This window comes from Neoarius graeffei, chromosome 19 (genome assembly GCF_027579695.1).
Source record: "Neoarius graeffei isolate fNeoGra1 chromosome 19, fNeoGra1.pri, whole genome shotgun sequence".
NCBI classification, from domain to species: Eukaryota; Metazoa; Chordata; class Actinopteri; order Siluriformes; family Ariidae; genus Neoarius; species Neoarius graeffei.
Window position 1 is genome coordinate 14,642,286 of NC_083587.1, and position 15,242 is coordinate 14,657,527.

Below are 15,242 nucleotides of genomic sequence, written 5' to 3' on the forward strand. Positions count from 1 at the left end.
TATCCCAGCTGACTATGGGCAAGAGGCGACCCTCGACAAGTTGCCAGGTTATCGCAGAGCCGACACAGAGACAAACAACCAGTCACACTCACAGTCAATTTAGAGCCACCAATTAGCCTAACCTGCATGTCTTTGGACTGTGGGGGAAACCGGAGCACCTGGAGGAAACCCACGCAGACATGGGGAGAACATGCAAACTCCACACAGAAAGGCCCTTGTCGGCCGCTGGGCTTGAACCAAGGACCTTCTTGCTGTGAGGCGACAGTGCTAACCACCGTGCCGCCCTGAAACTGACCTAAAAATGATAATTATATCACACTGGAACAAAACAACATGGATCTCATAGGTGTTCAGTAATAGTCCTCAGTCTTTTAGATTCATTTTTTTAAGCTGTCCATTTAAAATATACAACAGTATATTATGGCCATTGTAGGTAAAAAATAACGGATCTGAAGCAGATATTAAAGTCAGACATTTACGAGAAAAATCTTGGATGTTCTCAAAGGTTATAAAGTCATAACTTTGTCAGAAAAAAAATTCAGAAATTTTTTTAGATTAAGAAGTCAGAAATTTACTAGGAAAAACTATCAGGGTTACCAGCTTCCCGGCTGCAGTGCATTCTGAGAAATGTAGTTGAGATTCTCTTTTTTTTTTAATATTGCATGATCAAAGAGGAAACACTACATTTCCTGTAAGTCTCAGCTCAATTGTGGCATCTGTGGTGATGACATTGATCCAAACCTGCACAATGAAACGATGTGGCTCTTTGACTACTACTACTACGAATAATAATAATAATCATAATAATAATAAAATAATAACTACTTTTCCAAGTTGTCTCAAAGATTTTCTGAGTTTTGTTTCATAAATGTATGATTTTAATCTCTGAAATTATTAGTTTTTTTCTCAGAATATTACCCTCATTTTTTTGTTTATTTTTTGCTGTTTGTTTTTTACCTACATTGGCTCTGATCCACTGTCATAAAAATGGACCATTATGTTCCTTTTTTTTTTTTAAACCAGGGCAACATTTTATGAAGTTTAAAAACCAACTAAATAAAAACTTGTATGTTGTATCTTCATGTTAGGTATTAAATATAACCTGCTTTAACAACATCCGATTGTTAAGCGTTAACGAGATAGCACCATGCTACAATAACGCACGACAAAAATGCAGGTCTGTGATTGGTTGTTTGAAATGTCAATTAAATGGATTCTTCTTGTAAAAGTAGCTGGTGCTTGATTTTGGTTTGAGGGCGAAAATCAGAAATCAGACCTTCTAGCAAGAGCTTTTTGGTCTCTTTTGGTCATGTAGAACTCTGTGAAATAGAGGTCTGATTTGTAATATTTGATTTGTCTTATAAAAAACGTTTTGTAAAAAATCATGCGCATAAACATTTCTGTAAATCATGTTTAATATTCTGAATATTAAACAGTTAAAAATGCAGTGATTGGTTAGTTTATGCCAATGCAGTCCTCATTTCCCTTCTAACTGACGTGTCTGTGTGTTCTTTGTGTGTGTGTGTGTGTGTGTGGCGCCCCCTTCAGGCGGGGAGAATGAGCGGGAGCATGAGCGTCAGTGCCACGCCGACTCTCTGGGAGACCTGTACCAGGCGCTAGAACGCGCCAGCGTGTCTCCTTTGGGTGAGCCGCGTCTCTCCACCCGTCTCGAGTACAAGCACTCATTTGTGCGCCGCTGCAATGACCCGCTGCTCAACGACAAAGTGCATCGTCTGCGCATCCTGCAGAGCACACTCAAGGTACCAGACATGTTGCTGCCGCATGGGTTTCTCTCTGTCTGCGTATCAGTGCGTCTTCGTCTGTCTGCAATGTTGTCCGTCTGTCTGAGCGTCTCTGGGGCTCGGAAGACAGCGGTGCTCGTTAGCGAAGCGATGATGATTTGGACAAGTTCCTCCTCTGTGCTGCTGTCTTGGAGCCTTGTTGTTTGTTCCACTGTCTAGTAACATGGCTGCGCTTGGCTGTGGAGTAGAACTAGCTATCGAAGTTAATGCTACTCTGTAACTCTGGTCCTGCTGTGTGCTTGTTCTCTGGCCGACTCCTGTTGCATTGTGGGTGCTGTAAGGACGGATGAAGGTGCAGAGTGGAAGGGCGGCGAGGCCCACAGTGTCAGAGGACTCTGGTCAAAGCTAGCATGGTGTGTGTGTGTGTGTGTCCTTTCCCACTAGTCTCACCTGTTGAAGTGTACTAAATCACTTTAACACGTGAGCTTAAAGCCGTGACTCGTGCCTCTGACATCCTAACCTGTATTGTAGCCCTGGAGAGAGAGATGGAGAGTGTGTCTGTAACGTCCACCCTTCGCTGCTCTGTTTCTGCGCTCTGATAGGACAGGGAAGGCGAGATAGCAGTGATTGACAAGCTGTTGGACAATCCCAAGCTCACATCCTCCGACTTCCAGGAATGGAAGAGAATGTACATGGAGCTGTTCTCAGCCGAAGACAAGAAGGAACGCCAGCCTAGTCCGCTGTCGGAGCCAAGCCCCGCGTCCACTCCCGAGCCCATGCCTCGCACACCATCCCTCTCGCACACACACTCCTACATCGAGACTCATGTCTGAGTCACACACACACCCTTTCAGGCTCTAACTGGCCCGTCTCAGGACCTTAAAGTGTTACACAACCAGTACTGTAGGTTTATTTAAAGGAAAAGTCCCTGTGCTAACACTCCAAACTCACTTATATAATGGACTTCTAAGGGCATTTGTTGAAGACAAGTTAAAGATGCTTATGTATAAAATGAAGCTGTAAATCTGCCGAATCAGTAGTTTCAGAGATAGAGCTACTTTTTCAGATCGAAAATCTGTAGTCGTGGTGCATCTCAGATGGTGTACGGATACTTCAGGAAAGTATAAAGTAACCGGATTTGCTTTTTACTCTCCAGCTCCAGAGTTGCTGTGGATAAGTTGGATAAAAAAGCTTTTCTATCCAGTATGTCTCATCTTTACAACTTTATTGTTTACATTTCTATTTTATAGTCACATATTTTAAAGGTTTATTGACAGAATTCAACATCTGCCCTTAGTCGTCTGTTACACACGTAAATTTATTTCTGTAGTTTTTGTAGGGAAACTTGTAGAAACTTCTGGTCTGTGGTACTCAGACAAACACACTACAGATACAGTTGATAGAGATTACTTTAAAAAAAAAAGATGACGTATTCCTTTAATCGTGTATTCTAATAGACACACATGCTTTGTGATAGAAGCGCAAACAAAACCAGCAAAACACTGGATTTTAAACACCGGTTACTGGTTTTGATGACCACAACATTTCCTGAGACACTAACAAAAACGATGGCTGTCGAACACTGCAATAGGACAGAACCACACCCAGAACCACAGGACAGATTGCACAAATTTGGACACTGGAACCGAAGCCTGGAACTGTGGTGCAAAAGAAAAGTGGACATCATTATCATAATATCAATATTTAATTTTTTATTATTATTATTTTTAGCCACTGTTAATTAATAAGTTTATATCCTGACCTTCACATGAGCCAGTTGCTTAATGCTTCATCTTAATCTTCACCATCATCATCATCATCATCATCATCATCATGTTTTCTATTTGGATTGCAAAGATCATAAAAGTCCACATCCAGATCCACACTAAACAGTAGTTGGCTAGTTTTAGAAACAGCTCTCTGATATTATTATGTCGCTGGTTAAATGGATGGAACAAATCCTGCTCGGTTGCCAGTAAATTCATGGTGCATACATTTAAATTTGGTCCTATGTTAGGATGTATTTGCTAAGGTAAACTGGAAAGTCTTGCTGCAGTGACCTGAACATGAGTCCTCGTTTATTTATCGGTCCTTTATTAAAGTTAATGTTTTCACAGTTAAACCGAACTGAACATTCCTGACAGATTCACAGTTCCAAGTTTCATTGATCCGTGTATGATGATAAACACCCATCAGCCATGAATACCAAGCATGTTCACAGAATTTACATTTAGCCACACCCCCAAAACTCCATAAAAGGCAAAGTTAAACAGTGAATTAAACAGAGAAACAGCAAGCGCAAAATATTTCCACTAAAGTAGCTCAGCTATTGCTAAATCCACACACTAAATCCTCCTTCTTTTATAAAGACCCATTACTCTGTTCTTGATTTATAAACTTGTTCTGTGATCACATTGTGTGCAAACAGAAATACAGGAACAGCCACGGTTATTTGCCCAGATTCCAGTTTTGTCTTGAGATAAAAATTTGTCGTATTTATGGTAGTCTGATGGCTTGTTTATGAACGACACTAGACATCGGATGATATGTTAAAATGTTCACTCAGGATGAAACCTAGACGGGTTAGTAACATTAGCAGAAATGTGGTTTTCATTTCTTTGTGCTCACTGGATTGTGATTTATTTAAGTATTTATAAAAAAAATACGCTAGTTTTAAAAAAGACAGGACAAGTGAAATAAAAAATTTACGTAGTAATGTAAATGTCATAAACATGCCACCTGCCTACTAGAGCAGGTTTTTTTTTTCCAGTTTGTACGAACAAAACTTTTTCCTTTGAAGTACACATTGAAGATGTTTTCTCACCAATATTTGAATAAACCCCGCCTCCTTTGTTACACCGGGCAACCATTTTTTAGTTGCAATGGCAGTGTGACAAATAACGCTTGTTCACAGTCAGGATTCTGAAGACTTTCATGATGTATTTGCGTCATGAGTTTTGTAGCTACAGTACATGAACACAGATACGTGTATGCAGTGATACAAAATTGTTAACATAGAAGATAGCGAATGCAAAAACATGGCATCACGTGATGAATTACATATGAAACACGACCTGCTGATACAAACATGACTACTAGAATACACTGTACTGATGAAATCACAGTTTCGAGAACATTTTGAGAATTTATAATAGATATCTGTTTCCACACCTATTCTTGGGTTTCAATCACATGACTTTTCTTAGCAATTCCACTTCCAGTAAAACAGCTGGTGGTCGAGCAAACCAAAACGGCTGCCGTAGTGCAAACAACTAGCGATAACTTATCAGAGTACGCTCGTAATCTAGAAGCCACTGCTGGCTTTAGATATATTCAGAAGATTGCTATGTGCGATGGAATCGACCCCTACAGTCTGGGAAAGAAGGATTTGTCATACGATCTGGAAAACTACCCTTCAGTCGAGTTCCCCGACATCTCAAACTATCTGGTGTTGCAGACGTCCTTCTACACCGCAAAACAGATGAAAGTGTGGAAGAGTATGGAGGCTTACAACTTTTTTGTACGTGGCTGGGTAAAGGACCTCGGGATCAAGTCGCTGCCCAATGAATCCTGTATTGTTTTTGCCTGTGTAAGTAAGTTTTTTTTTTTAAGCTTTTCGTTTGCATCTTTACAACGAAGTGCTGCAAGTTGAAGTGTAAACAAACAACAGTTGGCTTGATTCTCACTTGTGTTGGCTCTTATCTCTCAGGTAAACCATTCACAAAGATCATCAGAAACCCCTTTAAAGACCTGGATCTTAGTTAAACAAGACGGAGAAGTGATCATGGCGCATTGTAGCTATGTGGCTGGGGAAGAATTTTGTCGCGACCTTCATGCATATGGACTTTGTGAGGACTGAGGAGTAAACAAAGAAACAGCTGGAGACTTTAGCACTTTGTGACTAAAAAAAAGTCCCGTAAAATAATGACAGATAGCAAGAAAAGTCCTTGGAAAACCCTAAGGCCATAGCTGAGAGGGAAATACAAACCTTTCACCAAGTGATCACTGCAAACTCGAGCATGCTTCGAATCAGCTCCCTTCGATTTCACTGAGAGGTTCAAAAGCCACCTTTCTCCACGTCTTTTTGTGAAATCCTGTGTTTGTTCACCCTTTTTTATTGGTTCAAGGGGAACCCTGAAGAAACTTTTATCAGTTTCATGGTTTGATCGATTTGAACAACCTAAAACAACGCAAGCGTAAGGCATTTTTCATGCGAGCAATGCACCTTCTCTGACAAACGCTTTATCGACTGAGCTTTGGTAGACCACCAGCTAAAGTTTTTAATAACTAATGAGGCATCTGTGACGTCATGTGAAACCCAAGAATATTCAAACAGATCCCACCTCCTGGGATTTATGATTGGTTCATGTTTCTTTCTGTCCAACAAATAATCATATAAAGAAGCAGATGGTCAGCAAAATAAAACCATAAATGCAGAAGCTGAGGGTTGCAACACACTACTAATGAAAGTGATGATTTAGATTTTAACAGATAGATTTACATCACAATTCCCTTTTAAGATCCTCAAGATTTTTGGACTTTGGTGTAGCTAATGACAGTGTTTTTATTATATTGTTCATGTAATAGTAAGCAGAGGCACATCTGTGAAAGGGTCCACAGTGAGGAAATCACACCTGTGTGTTGCCTTTGCTGGCCGAAGCCTGTGATTTAGCCGTGCGTGGGGTTTGATAGATGTGCTCATTCTGTGGAGCTGATTGTCCGAGATTCATTTCAGCCTCCAGCTGAAATGAGATGACTCTATAAAAATGTAAAGTAGATCATAAACACAAGGCACGTTTTCTGCACAGGGACTGGATACCGATTAGCCGAAAATTTTTTTTTAGCCAATATCACTTTCTATCAACCTACTGTGACTGTGTATTATAATGAGCTTCATGAATAATTCATAAAGTGTCTGGATTCATCCAATCACAGGGAAAGGCACGTGAGTGTCTTAATGCAAGCAAATATTACAGAAAGCAGGAGGACTTTTCATCAGGGCCATTTCAAGCTATAAGCGGTATAAAGGCCGCCAAAACCACCATTTAATTAATAAAATATTTGTATTCATTACTTGCATTAATAAATCTAAGAAATAATTTAATCACTTGAGTGAATAAAAATAAACAACTAACTAAATAAATATTCATTAAGACATCAATTAATAACATTCATTGGTTAATTCAGAATAAAATACATTAATACTATTAATTAATTCAATATTCATTTTATTGTACGTCAGCACTCACTGGTATCCAGCTTCATTTGTATATGTATATACAGATATACAGTATATATACATATATATATCTTATATTCTTATACTGCATGGATCCATTCGAACAGTTTATACTAGGTTTTTTTTTCTTGTTTTTTTGTTTTTCTTTTCTTATTTGAAATGAGCGCTGAATGAAATCTATAACGGACTGGACTTGAAGCAATCCAAGCACTCAGAGGACGTATTTTGTGTCTTTTTTCGATGAAGAATATTTCTGAATGTCACGATTAGAGTTTAATGTAAGATAAGATGACGTGTGTGTATTATAATGTACATTGCAGTTGTGTGAGAGATAAATAACCCTCATGAATCCTCGACACACTGAAGTAGAACAGAATTTTCTTCTGTATTAATTAAACTGATGTACTTGATTTGATCATGTGACTATATAACATATGAGGTGTTTCACCATGATGAATATGTACAGCAGATTATGTTAGATTCAGCACAATGTTTGATCGTGAAAATGACTAGAATTACTAGGTTGGTTTTATTGCAGCTGTCTTTTTTTTTTTTAATTGGATGTATTTTGCAATTATTACATTGTTCTGAGTAAAAAAAAAAGCACAACTAACATAACTTATTGATTGATAACTCAAACTACAGACCAATCTAGTAAATCTATAATCATCTTTCTGCAAATAATTATTTGTTCTCATTAGGCATGCCATTCGGGAAATGCCGTTATTACATGCTGTGTTTAGCTTACTCTCTGGCAGTTTTATTTATTTCATTTTTCATAATTTATTTAGTAAATCAATCCGTTTCTCCAGTTTTGAGGTCCATGTGGTTAAAGTCAATAAAACTTTGAAAACTCATGACGCCATGGTCTTCCTATGCTCATGCTTTACCTCACTCCGGGACTCCTTACTGTTGTAAGGAATGACACTGTGTGTGTGTGGTGCTATGATAGGAAAATAATCAACAATAGAGTGGTGTGACAAAGCAGAGTTACTGTTACTGATTATTTTTCTATAACAGCACGTCTCACAATATCACGAGTGTTTTATTCCTCTTATACCACGGCAATTTGATAACAAATTAACAAATCTTTTTTTAATTATTAACAAATGACACACTTTTTATCCATTCCTAGTTACATTATATGATTTGTTAGTTCCTGTTTTCCCTTATATGGCTTTTTATCCCCTGCTGGCCCAAATGCCTGAAGGGGGATTATGTCATGGCGATGTCCGTCCGTCTCGGGAAGGGTGCTCACTTTTTGAAATCAGCTCCTCTCACAATTTTTGGAGGAATTTAACGAAACTTGGCAAAAGGCCTTGTTATATGTCGGTAATACGCATATTGTAATTTCGTTCAATTCGGTTGCATTTTACCAGAGTTACAGCCCTTGATTAACAAAATTATAATTTGACAATTTCATGGTGTGTTTTCCTTCTGAAATCAACTCCTCTCACAATTTTTGGACGAATTTCTCGAAGCTTGGCAAAAGGCCTTGTTATATGATGGTAATATGCATGTTGCGGTTTAATTTCGTTTGTGAAAATTTTACCAGAGTTTTGACCCTTGATTAAACAACTTGTACTTTGACAATTTCATGAGGGTGTATGTTCTTCTGAAATCAACTCCTCTCACAATTTGTGGAGGAATTTCACCAAACTTGTCAAAAGGTTTTGTTATATGACAGTTATACGCAGATTGAAATTTCGTTTAATTTGGGCAAATTTTCCCAGAGTTATGCCCTTGATTATTAACAAACTTGTACTTTGGCAATTTCTTCAAGGTGTGCTTGCTTTCTGAAATCAACTTCTCTCACAATTTTTACCCCCCGCTGGCCGAAAGGCCCAAAGGGGGATTATGTCATGGCGATGTTTGTCCGTCCGTCCGTCCACCTGTCCATTCTGGGAAGGGTACTCACCTTCTGAAATAAACTCCTCTCACAGTTTTCGTAGGAATTTCACAAAACTTGACAGGATTCTTTGTTATATATCGGCAATACGCATATTGTAATTTCGTTCAATTCAGTCACATTTTACCAGTTATGGCAGAGTTGCCAGCGGGGGATATTGTGCTCTCAGAGCGCTCTTGTTTTAATAGGGGATGACTATTTATAGCTGCGATAATGTAAGTGAAATGAACGCAACATTAAATGTAACTATAAACAGTTAAAACATATATGTTTAATAAATTAAAAAAAATTTTAATTGTTGGAAGATTTCTGTGGTGTAAGAAGAAATACAACACTTGGAGACATGCTGTTACAGGAAAATAATCAACTGCAGGGTGTTAACAGTAACACCACTTCATCACAGACACACACACACTGTTTTCCTATAACAGCATGACACGCGGTGGTTTATTCGTGACTTACTGTTTTTGTAGAATAATGTGTAGAAACCAGTCAGATGTGTTTGCTGTGTTTCACCCTTTCTCTCTCTCTCTCTCTCTCTCTCTCTCTCTCTCTCTCCCTCTCTCTCTCTCAGGCCACCTCGTGCTGATCTGCTGTATCCTACCATACACACACCCTTAGTGTTTCTCCTTTGTGTTAATTACCACATCCTTGCGCTCTTTCTCTCGAGTTCATGCCTTTTGCATTTAACACCACTCATTAATCATTTCATTTATTTTAAGCTCATTACGACAAAGCAGAAATGAATTGAGCTAAATGACTTGCGAGCTCCAGGGACAATCTCACACTCCGTGTGTTTATTCACGCACTTTTCCTCGTGTACCTCTGAAAGGCTTTCATTAAATTCTGTATGCAGACTTGAATCATTTTACTCAAAGAAGATGCTTTTTATTACATGACTCGTGTGATAAATGACACATGCAAAATATCTAACAGATCATATTGAACATTTTCTAATAACTTTTAATTACTTAGGTCATTGTAAAGAGTGGAAAGCATTCTACGCCCAGGCAGTTGTTGAGTTTTGACCCGTGTTTTGTATTTGATAGAACTAAGTCTGTTTCCCCCCTCTCATTTTCATCCCACACACACTCAGAGGCCTTTAATTAACATGAAGTGCTTTTAAATACCTTGTTCTCGATACTATTTTTGCTTCAACCTTTTTTTATGCATTGATTCTGTTCCTTTTGTTCTCCCATCCTTTTATCTACTGAAGCTCTGTGTCGGTTCTGTCATAAATCTTCATTTCTTTCTGACTTATCTATATCCAGTACTAAGTATCCAGTCTGCATACACCTGCTTCAGGAAGTACTTAATTTACACAGTCTTTGATCCGTGTCCATTTCTTTCCATGCAACGTTATTTTCTGGAAATATGACAACCCCAGAACTCCGGGGACCTTTATCCTTTTCACGCTGTCAGTATGACCTCCCATTGCTGTCATGCTTTGCTTATCCCTTATAATACAGTGCCTCCAGTGCCAAAATTCTTCTGATTCACCATCCTGAATGTCAAAATCCATTCTCCCTGCATAGATCAGTGAGATTTATCCTTTAGAAAGCTACCAAGTAGGCACTGATTGAACAATCTTCTGCTTTTCTACTCAGGCTGTGGAAACTCTCTTAGTTCTCTGTGTGTATATAGAATTTTGGGGGATTTTGGAGGGTTCCTATGTTGCTAAAAGTTCTTGAAGACTCATCTGAGCACACTGAGTCCCACATAATGGATGTGGCAGCTTGCACACTTTCCTCCAGCTGTCGTATTCAGGGTTGTACTCCAGCACATCACGAATGCATACTTCCTGTCCATCTTGCCACTTTCTACCTCCAAACATCAATGCATATCCACCTGGTGTGACTGTCAACCCGTAGCAGAAGCAGTCTTGCAGAAGAGGTTTCAGTCGGGTCCACTGATTTTGTTTAGGATCGTAGCACTCGATGTCACAAAATGGTTCATACATCCCTAAGAAAGCATAGAGTTTCTCCTTTATGGCTGCCATCTGATGGCCAAATCTGGCTATAGACATCGCAGAGCATCTTACCCAGACATCATCATCAAAGGTGTTAAGAAACAACACTTCCTTGCTACTCTCAGGCTGGCTGCCATGGATGCCACCAGAGATGTAAATACCTCTGCCAATTGTGGCACAAGCATGTCCATGGATAGCATGAGGCAAGGACATGCCACTACGCCAGTACCCTGCACTCATGTTGTATCTCTCCACTGAGGACAGGGTGGGTTCTCCTCTCTGGCCTCGTCCACCTATGGCATAGATTACGCCCTCCACCACACAACAGGAGAATTGTGCCCTTTTTTGTAAGAGTGGCTCCATCTCCTCCCAGTGTTCAAACCGAGGGTCATAGCGCCACACTTGGTCAGATACAGTCATCACTGCTGTCTTCTCATTCTCTCCACCCACCTCTACAACCTCTCCTCCAAGCACAAACAGGAAGTTTCCCACCACACAAACTCCTTGATACTGGAGTTTCTTCACCATGTTAAAGGGAAGCATATGAACCTTCCTGCTCTCTTGATCATATCTCTGGATTTGGGTCTGTGGTCGGTCTGCTTCGGCACCTCCTCCCACCAGGACTACTGAGTTAGTTGTGGCTCTTAAACTTGTATGGACACTCTGGATTAGTGGCTGGAGAGGAACCTGCATATGGTAATGCAGGGCTTTCTGTACCAAGCTGTGAATGAAAGGAGTGCGTAGGGGTGGGTTAAGTGAACTCAGATGGGTCAGATCTTCTGGAGGTACCAGGCCAAATCGAATACGACTGAGTAAAGAGTTACTCTCCAAGGCAGGTAAAGGGTTGCAAGACAACCAGTCCAAAGCTAGCTGTAGCAGTGCTGTCTCCTTTACCCCTGGTATGTCATCTGATCCCAATACCTCTCGAAAAGAGTCAAGGTTTAGCTGTAGCAGCCCAGATCTGTCTCCATTGTCACCCAAGAGTCCTGCCATGTGCTTTGCAATAAAATGACTGGTGACAGCAAGTGCGTCAAAGAGGCTGTAACGGGCGGCCACACTGGCAAAAAAGCAGCAGTTATCCAGAGTGAGGCTGTTTGAGATATACTCAGTACAGAGATCCAAAGCATGGGTAACCTGCAGGTAGCAGGAAGCCTGCAGTATGTCCTCCAAAGTGGAGGGAGACAGTGAGATCCATGAGGTATAGATGAAGTCCAAGACCAGTTCCAGGCCAGTTGAGGACACGGCTGGGAGATTGATAGTCTGAGCCCTGGACTCCAAAGTGTGCTCCTGGAATAGTGACCAAAAGTAGTCACTGGAGCAAGCTAACAAGGTCCGGTGAGCTGGGAACTTCTTGCCTTCAGCTTCCAGAATGATGTCGCACATTCGACCATCTTGTCGTAAGCTCTGGTATCGAGAGAGCAGCCCTTCGCCGTGAGACTTGCTGAGCATAAGAAAGTAACTCATTACTAACAGAGAAGATTAAGAAGAATAAGAGAAAGTTAAAGCAAAGGAAAGACAGGAAGGGAAATGGGGAAGAGAGAGGAAGTTTTCAGTCCCCTTGACTGGTGCAAATTGATTGAAGCTAGTGTTGCTCTTCATAAGGGCAGCTACCAGGATGGTATAGCCCATTGCTGTTGCAGATAAACATGCTCATAGGACGTACCTTCTTTTCAGCCAGCGGACAGCCCCCAAACACTTCAGTCTGGCAGAGACAGACAACCATCCTGTGATCCTCCCCCGTTTCCCTGGGAGAAGAATGCTGATAGTCCTAGTACAAGCAGAAGGGGGGTAAGAGCAAGGTATTCTGGGTCATATAGGAAAAGCATAGGAGCATCCAACTTTACTCCCTCATTGCCGTGCCCTTTTCTTGTGGTCGTTATGGGAGTATCAAGGAGGAGGGTAGTTGTTTGTTGTGATTTCCCCATGTGAATTTTTCTCTAAGTATATATTTCTGTCTGTTGCCATTAGTGCCCAAACCCCATTCCGCATCATCTCAGTGACAAGAATAGAAACACATGGCAGATCAGAGACAGACAAAGACTCAGCCAGAGAGAGGGGCATGACAGAAGAGGAGAGATAGAAAGGGTGAGAGTACAATGATAGAGATGAAAAGACAAATAGAGGACTAGAAGAGAGGTAAACAAGACATCAACCTGCCTAAAGTAAAAGAGGTGTGTGGTTAACTGATGGCCATGTTTGCTTCTGGCTGGTATGCCATTCTGATGTTATGTGTGTGTAGTTCTATTTAAGATCCCTTACCATGACCTTGTGATTTTATTCTGTCATCTTCCCTAAATAGTCCCTGGCACAGAGAAGCCAGCAATGCAACACGATGGGGGTGTCAGAAAATCAAATAAGACGGCTACTGGTGACATTCTCACTCTCTTCTTAGCGCAGCCAGCAGTGTGGATCATAATCCTCTGGAATCCTCAAAGCATTCATAATACTTTATAAGACATGTGTCTGCTAATTGGTAGCACGAGTACTGCAAACTTTTATTGAAGAAATAGTTGCATTCAAAGAGTACATGCTTGCATCTGCAATCTCTTTGTATTATCAAGTGCTGGTTTTATATTTGGAAAAAATAAATAAATAAATAAATAAATAAATAAATAAAAAAGGCAAAACAAACCTTGCCTGGTAGCACTTATTTTAGTGTTCTAACAACTGATTCAATCTCACAAGTGTGGTCTCTGTTCTTTCAAGGTCACTAATACTAATGAAACATTTTGTTTCATAAGTGTAGTGTAAAGACTCTAAATAGCTGCCAAAAAGCTAAAAAAAAAACCTTATAAAACTTTTAAGTTGACTTTTCAGAAGGACCAAACAAAAGCTGTGATAATCAAAAGGTAAATTTTCTTAAAATAAACACCACTTACTTGATATTGAATCAGAACCACGAGGTGAATTTCATTTATCTTTTTATCTGCCGATTATCTTCTAGTTCTGAAGTTTATCATAAAATAGAACGGGTAATTTAACTTGATCAGGATAAGTGCTGATTGGTTACAAACACTGTGCTCTAAATCACTCACTCGTTCACTACTCCCTACTCACTATATAGGGAATTACTATATAGAGGACTATATAGTCAGCTCATTATTTAAATGATAAAACTTCTTCTTTGACACAACCTTTTTTCTTCTTCTTTGCCGCGGCACTACTTTTCGTGATGCATTGTGAGATACTTTGAGTGCACTACATAGGGTGTAATAATGCTCACTATACATTCAGACAGCACTACAAAATGGTGACCTGACTATATAGTCCACTATGTAGTGAGTAGGGAGTGATTTGGGACACATTCAGGACATTGGGACACCATTTGCACCAAAAATGATTTTGACCTTTTTGGTGACCTTGACCTTGACCGGATGACCCTCAAAATGTTGGAGGTTCTATTTGAGACCAATGCCCATCTATCCTGAAAGTTTCATGAAGATTGGTCCAGCTGTTTTCCAGTAATGTTGCTAACAAAAAACAAAGAAACAAAGAAACCCCACTGAAAACAATACCTCTCCCCCTGGTGGACTCTGTCCTGGGCGAGGTAATAAACTTAAAGAATGGATGTTTGTTCAGGGAAGCTGCAAGCATTTTTACAGAATGTATCAATTTTCCACCAGGATGAGAGCCAAACCATTATGTAATCACTCATGAATGTTTCACAGAAGTCATGGTTAGAGAAGCACCTTTGGGACCAAAAGGTCACTGGTTCAATTCCCTGGACCAGCAGGAATGGCTGAAATGCTCTTGAGCAAGGCACCTAACCCCCAATTGCTTCGCAGGCTGCTCTGAATATATTGTACGTCGCTCTGGATAAGAGCATCTGCTAAACCATTAATGTAATGTTTCTTAATGCATGATCTGTAAACCATATAACTCGTATCGGATTTAATTTCTTTATGCTAAGTAAGTACAAAGCTAATATAGAATACGTATGAAATCTTACCATCATAGCTGTGCAATTGATTAGTAAGTAATGAAACACAGTGTCATGCTGTTATAGGAAAACCATCAATGATGGGGTGGTGTGATGAACTGTTACATTTGAAGTTGTTTAGTAATTTTTTTTATTTAATAATGAGCAACTAATCATACACTTTATCTGTAACAGTTTGTATGGGTGGGTGGAGCACAGAGGACGGCAGGACAGAGATCAGGTTCGGAACCAGGGGTTTTATTGCCACACTTTTCAGTGAACAAGTTCTAAACTATACAGACACACACACAACCGGCGTCTGGTTCAGGGATGAGCTCCTCTGCTCTACGCTCTCCCTCCTTAAGTAGGGCGCGGTCACTGGGAAGACACACACAAACACAGGTTAATTGACATCAGGTGTAGTGATTCTGCCACTTACCTTCCCTGACTCCGCCCTCCTGTCA

General features: G+C 40.1%; 2 protein-coding genes across 2 annotated transcripts in view; one reads left to right on the forward strand and one right to left on the reverse strand.

Annotated features, from left to right (window-relative positions):
• cnksr2a (connector enhancer of kinase suppressor of Ras 2a) overlaps positions 1–2,575 on the forward strand; it is a 172,868-nt gene extending 170,293 nt beyond the window's left edge. Inside the window, exons 20-21 of the mRNA XM_060900564.1 lie at positions 1,549–1,760; positions 2,345–2,575. Of these exons, the coding sequence (XP_060756547.1) occupies positions 1,549–1,760; positions 2,345–2,575 (443 nt within the window). The remainder of the gene's footprint in view (positions 1–1,548; positions 1,761–2,344) is intronic.
• Positions 2,576–10,162: 7,587 nt separating this feature from the next.
• On the reverse strand, positions 10,163–12,605 carry LOC132867021 (kelch-like protein 34). Its single transcript, XM_060899706.1, has 2 exons — positions 12,523–12,605; positions 10,163–12,325 (listed from the first exon to the last, which is right to left on the reverse strand). The coding sequence occupies exon 2, from the start codon at positions 12,321–12,323 to the stop codon at positions 10,560–10,562; it is 1,764 nt and encodes a 587-aa protein (XP_060755689.1). The 5' UTR covers positions 12,324–12,325; positions 12,523–12,605; the 3' UTR covers positions 10,163–10,559.
• Between the last annotated feature and the right edge of the window lie 2,637 nt (positions 12,606–15,242).

Bases quoted from the DNA above. Each gene is read 5' to 3' on its own strand.
- LOC132867021 (XM_060899706.1), bottom strand. From the start codon at position 12,323: ATGAGTTACTTTCTTATGCTCAGCAAGTCTCACGGCGAAGGGCTGCTC.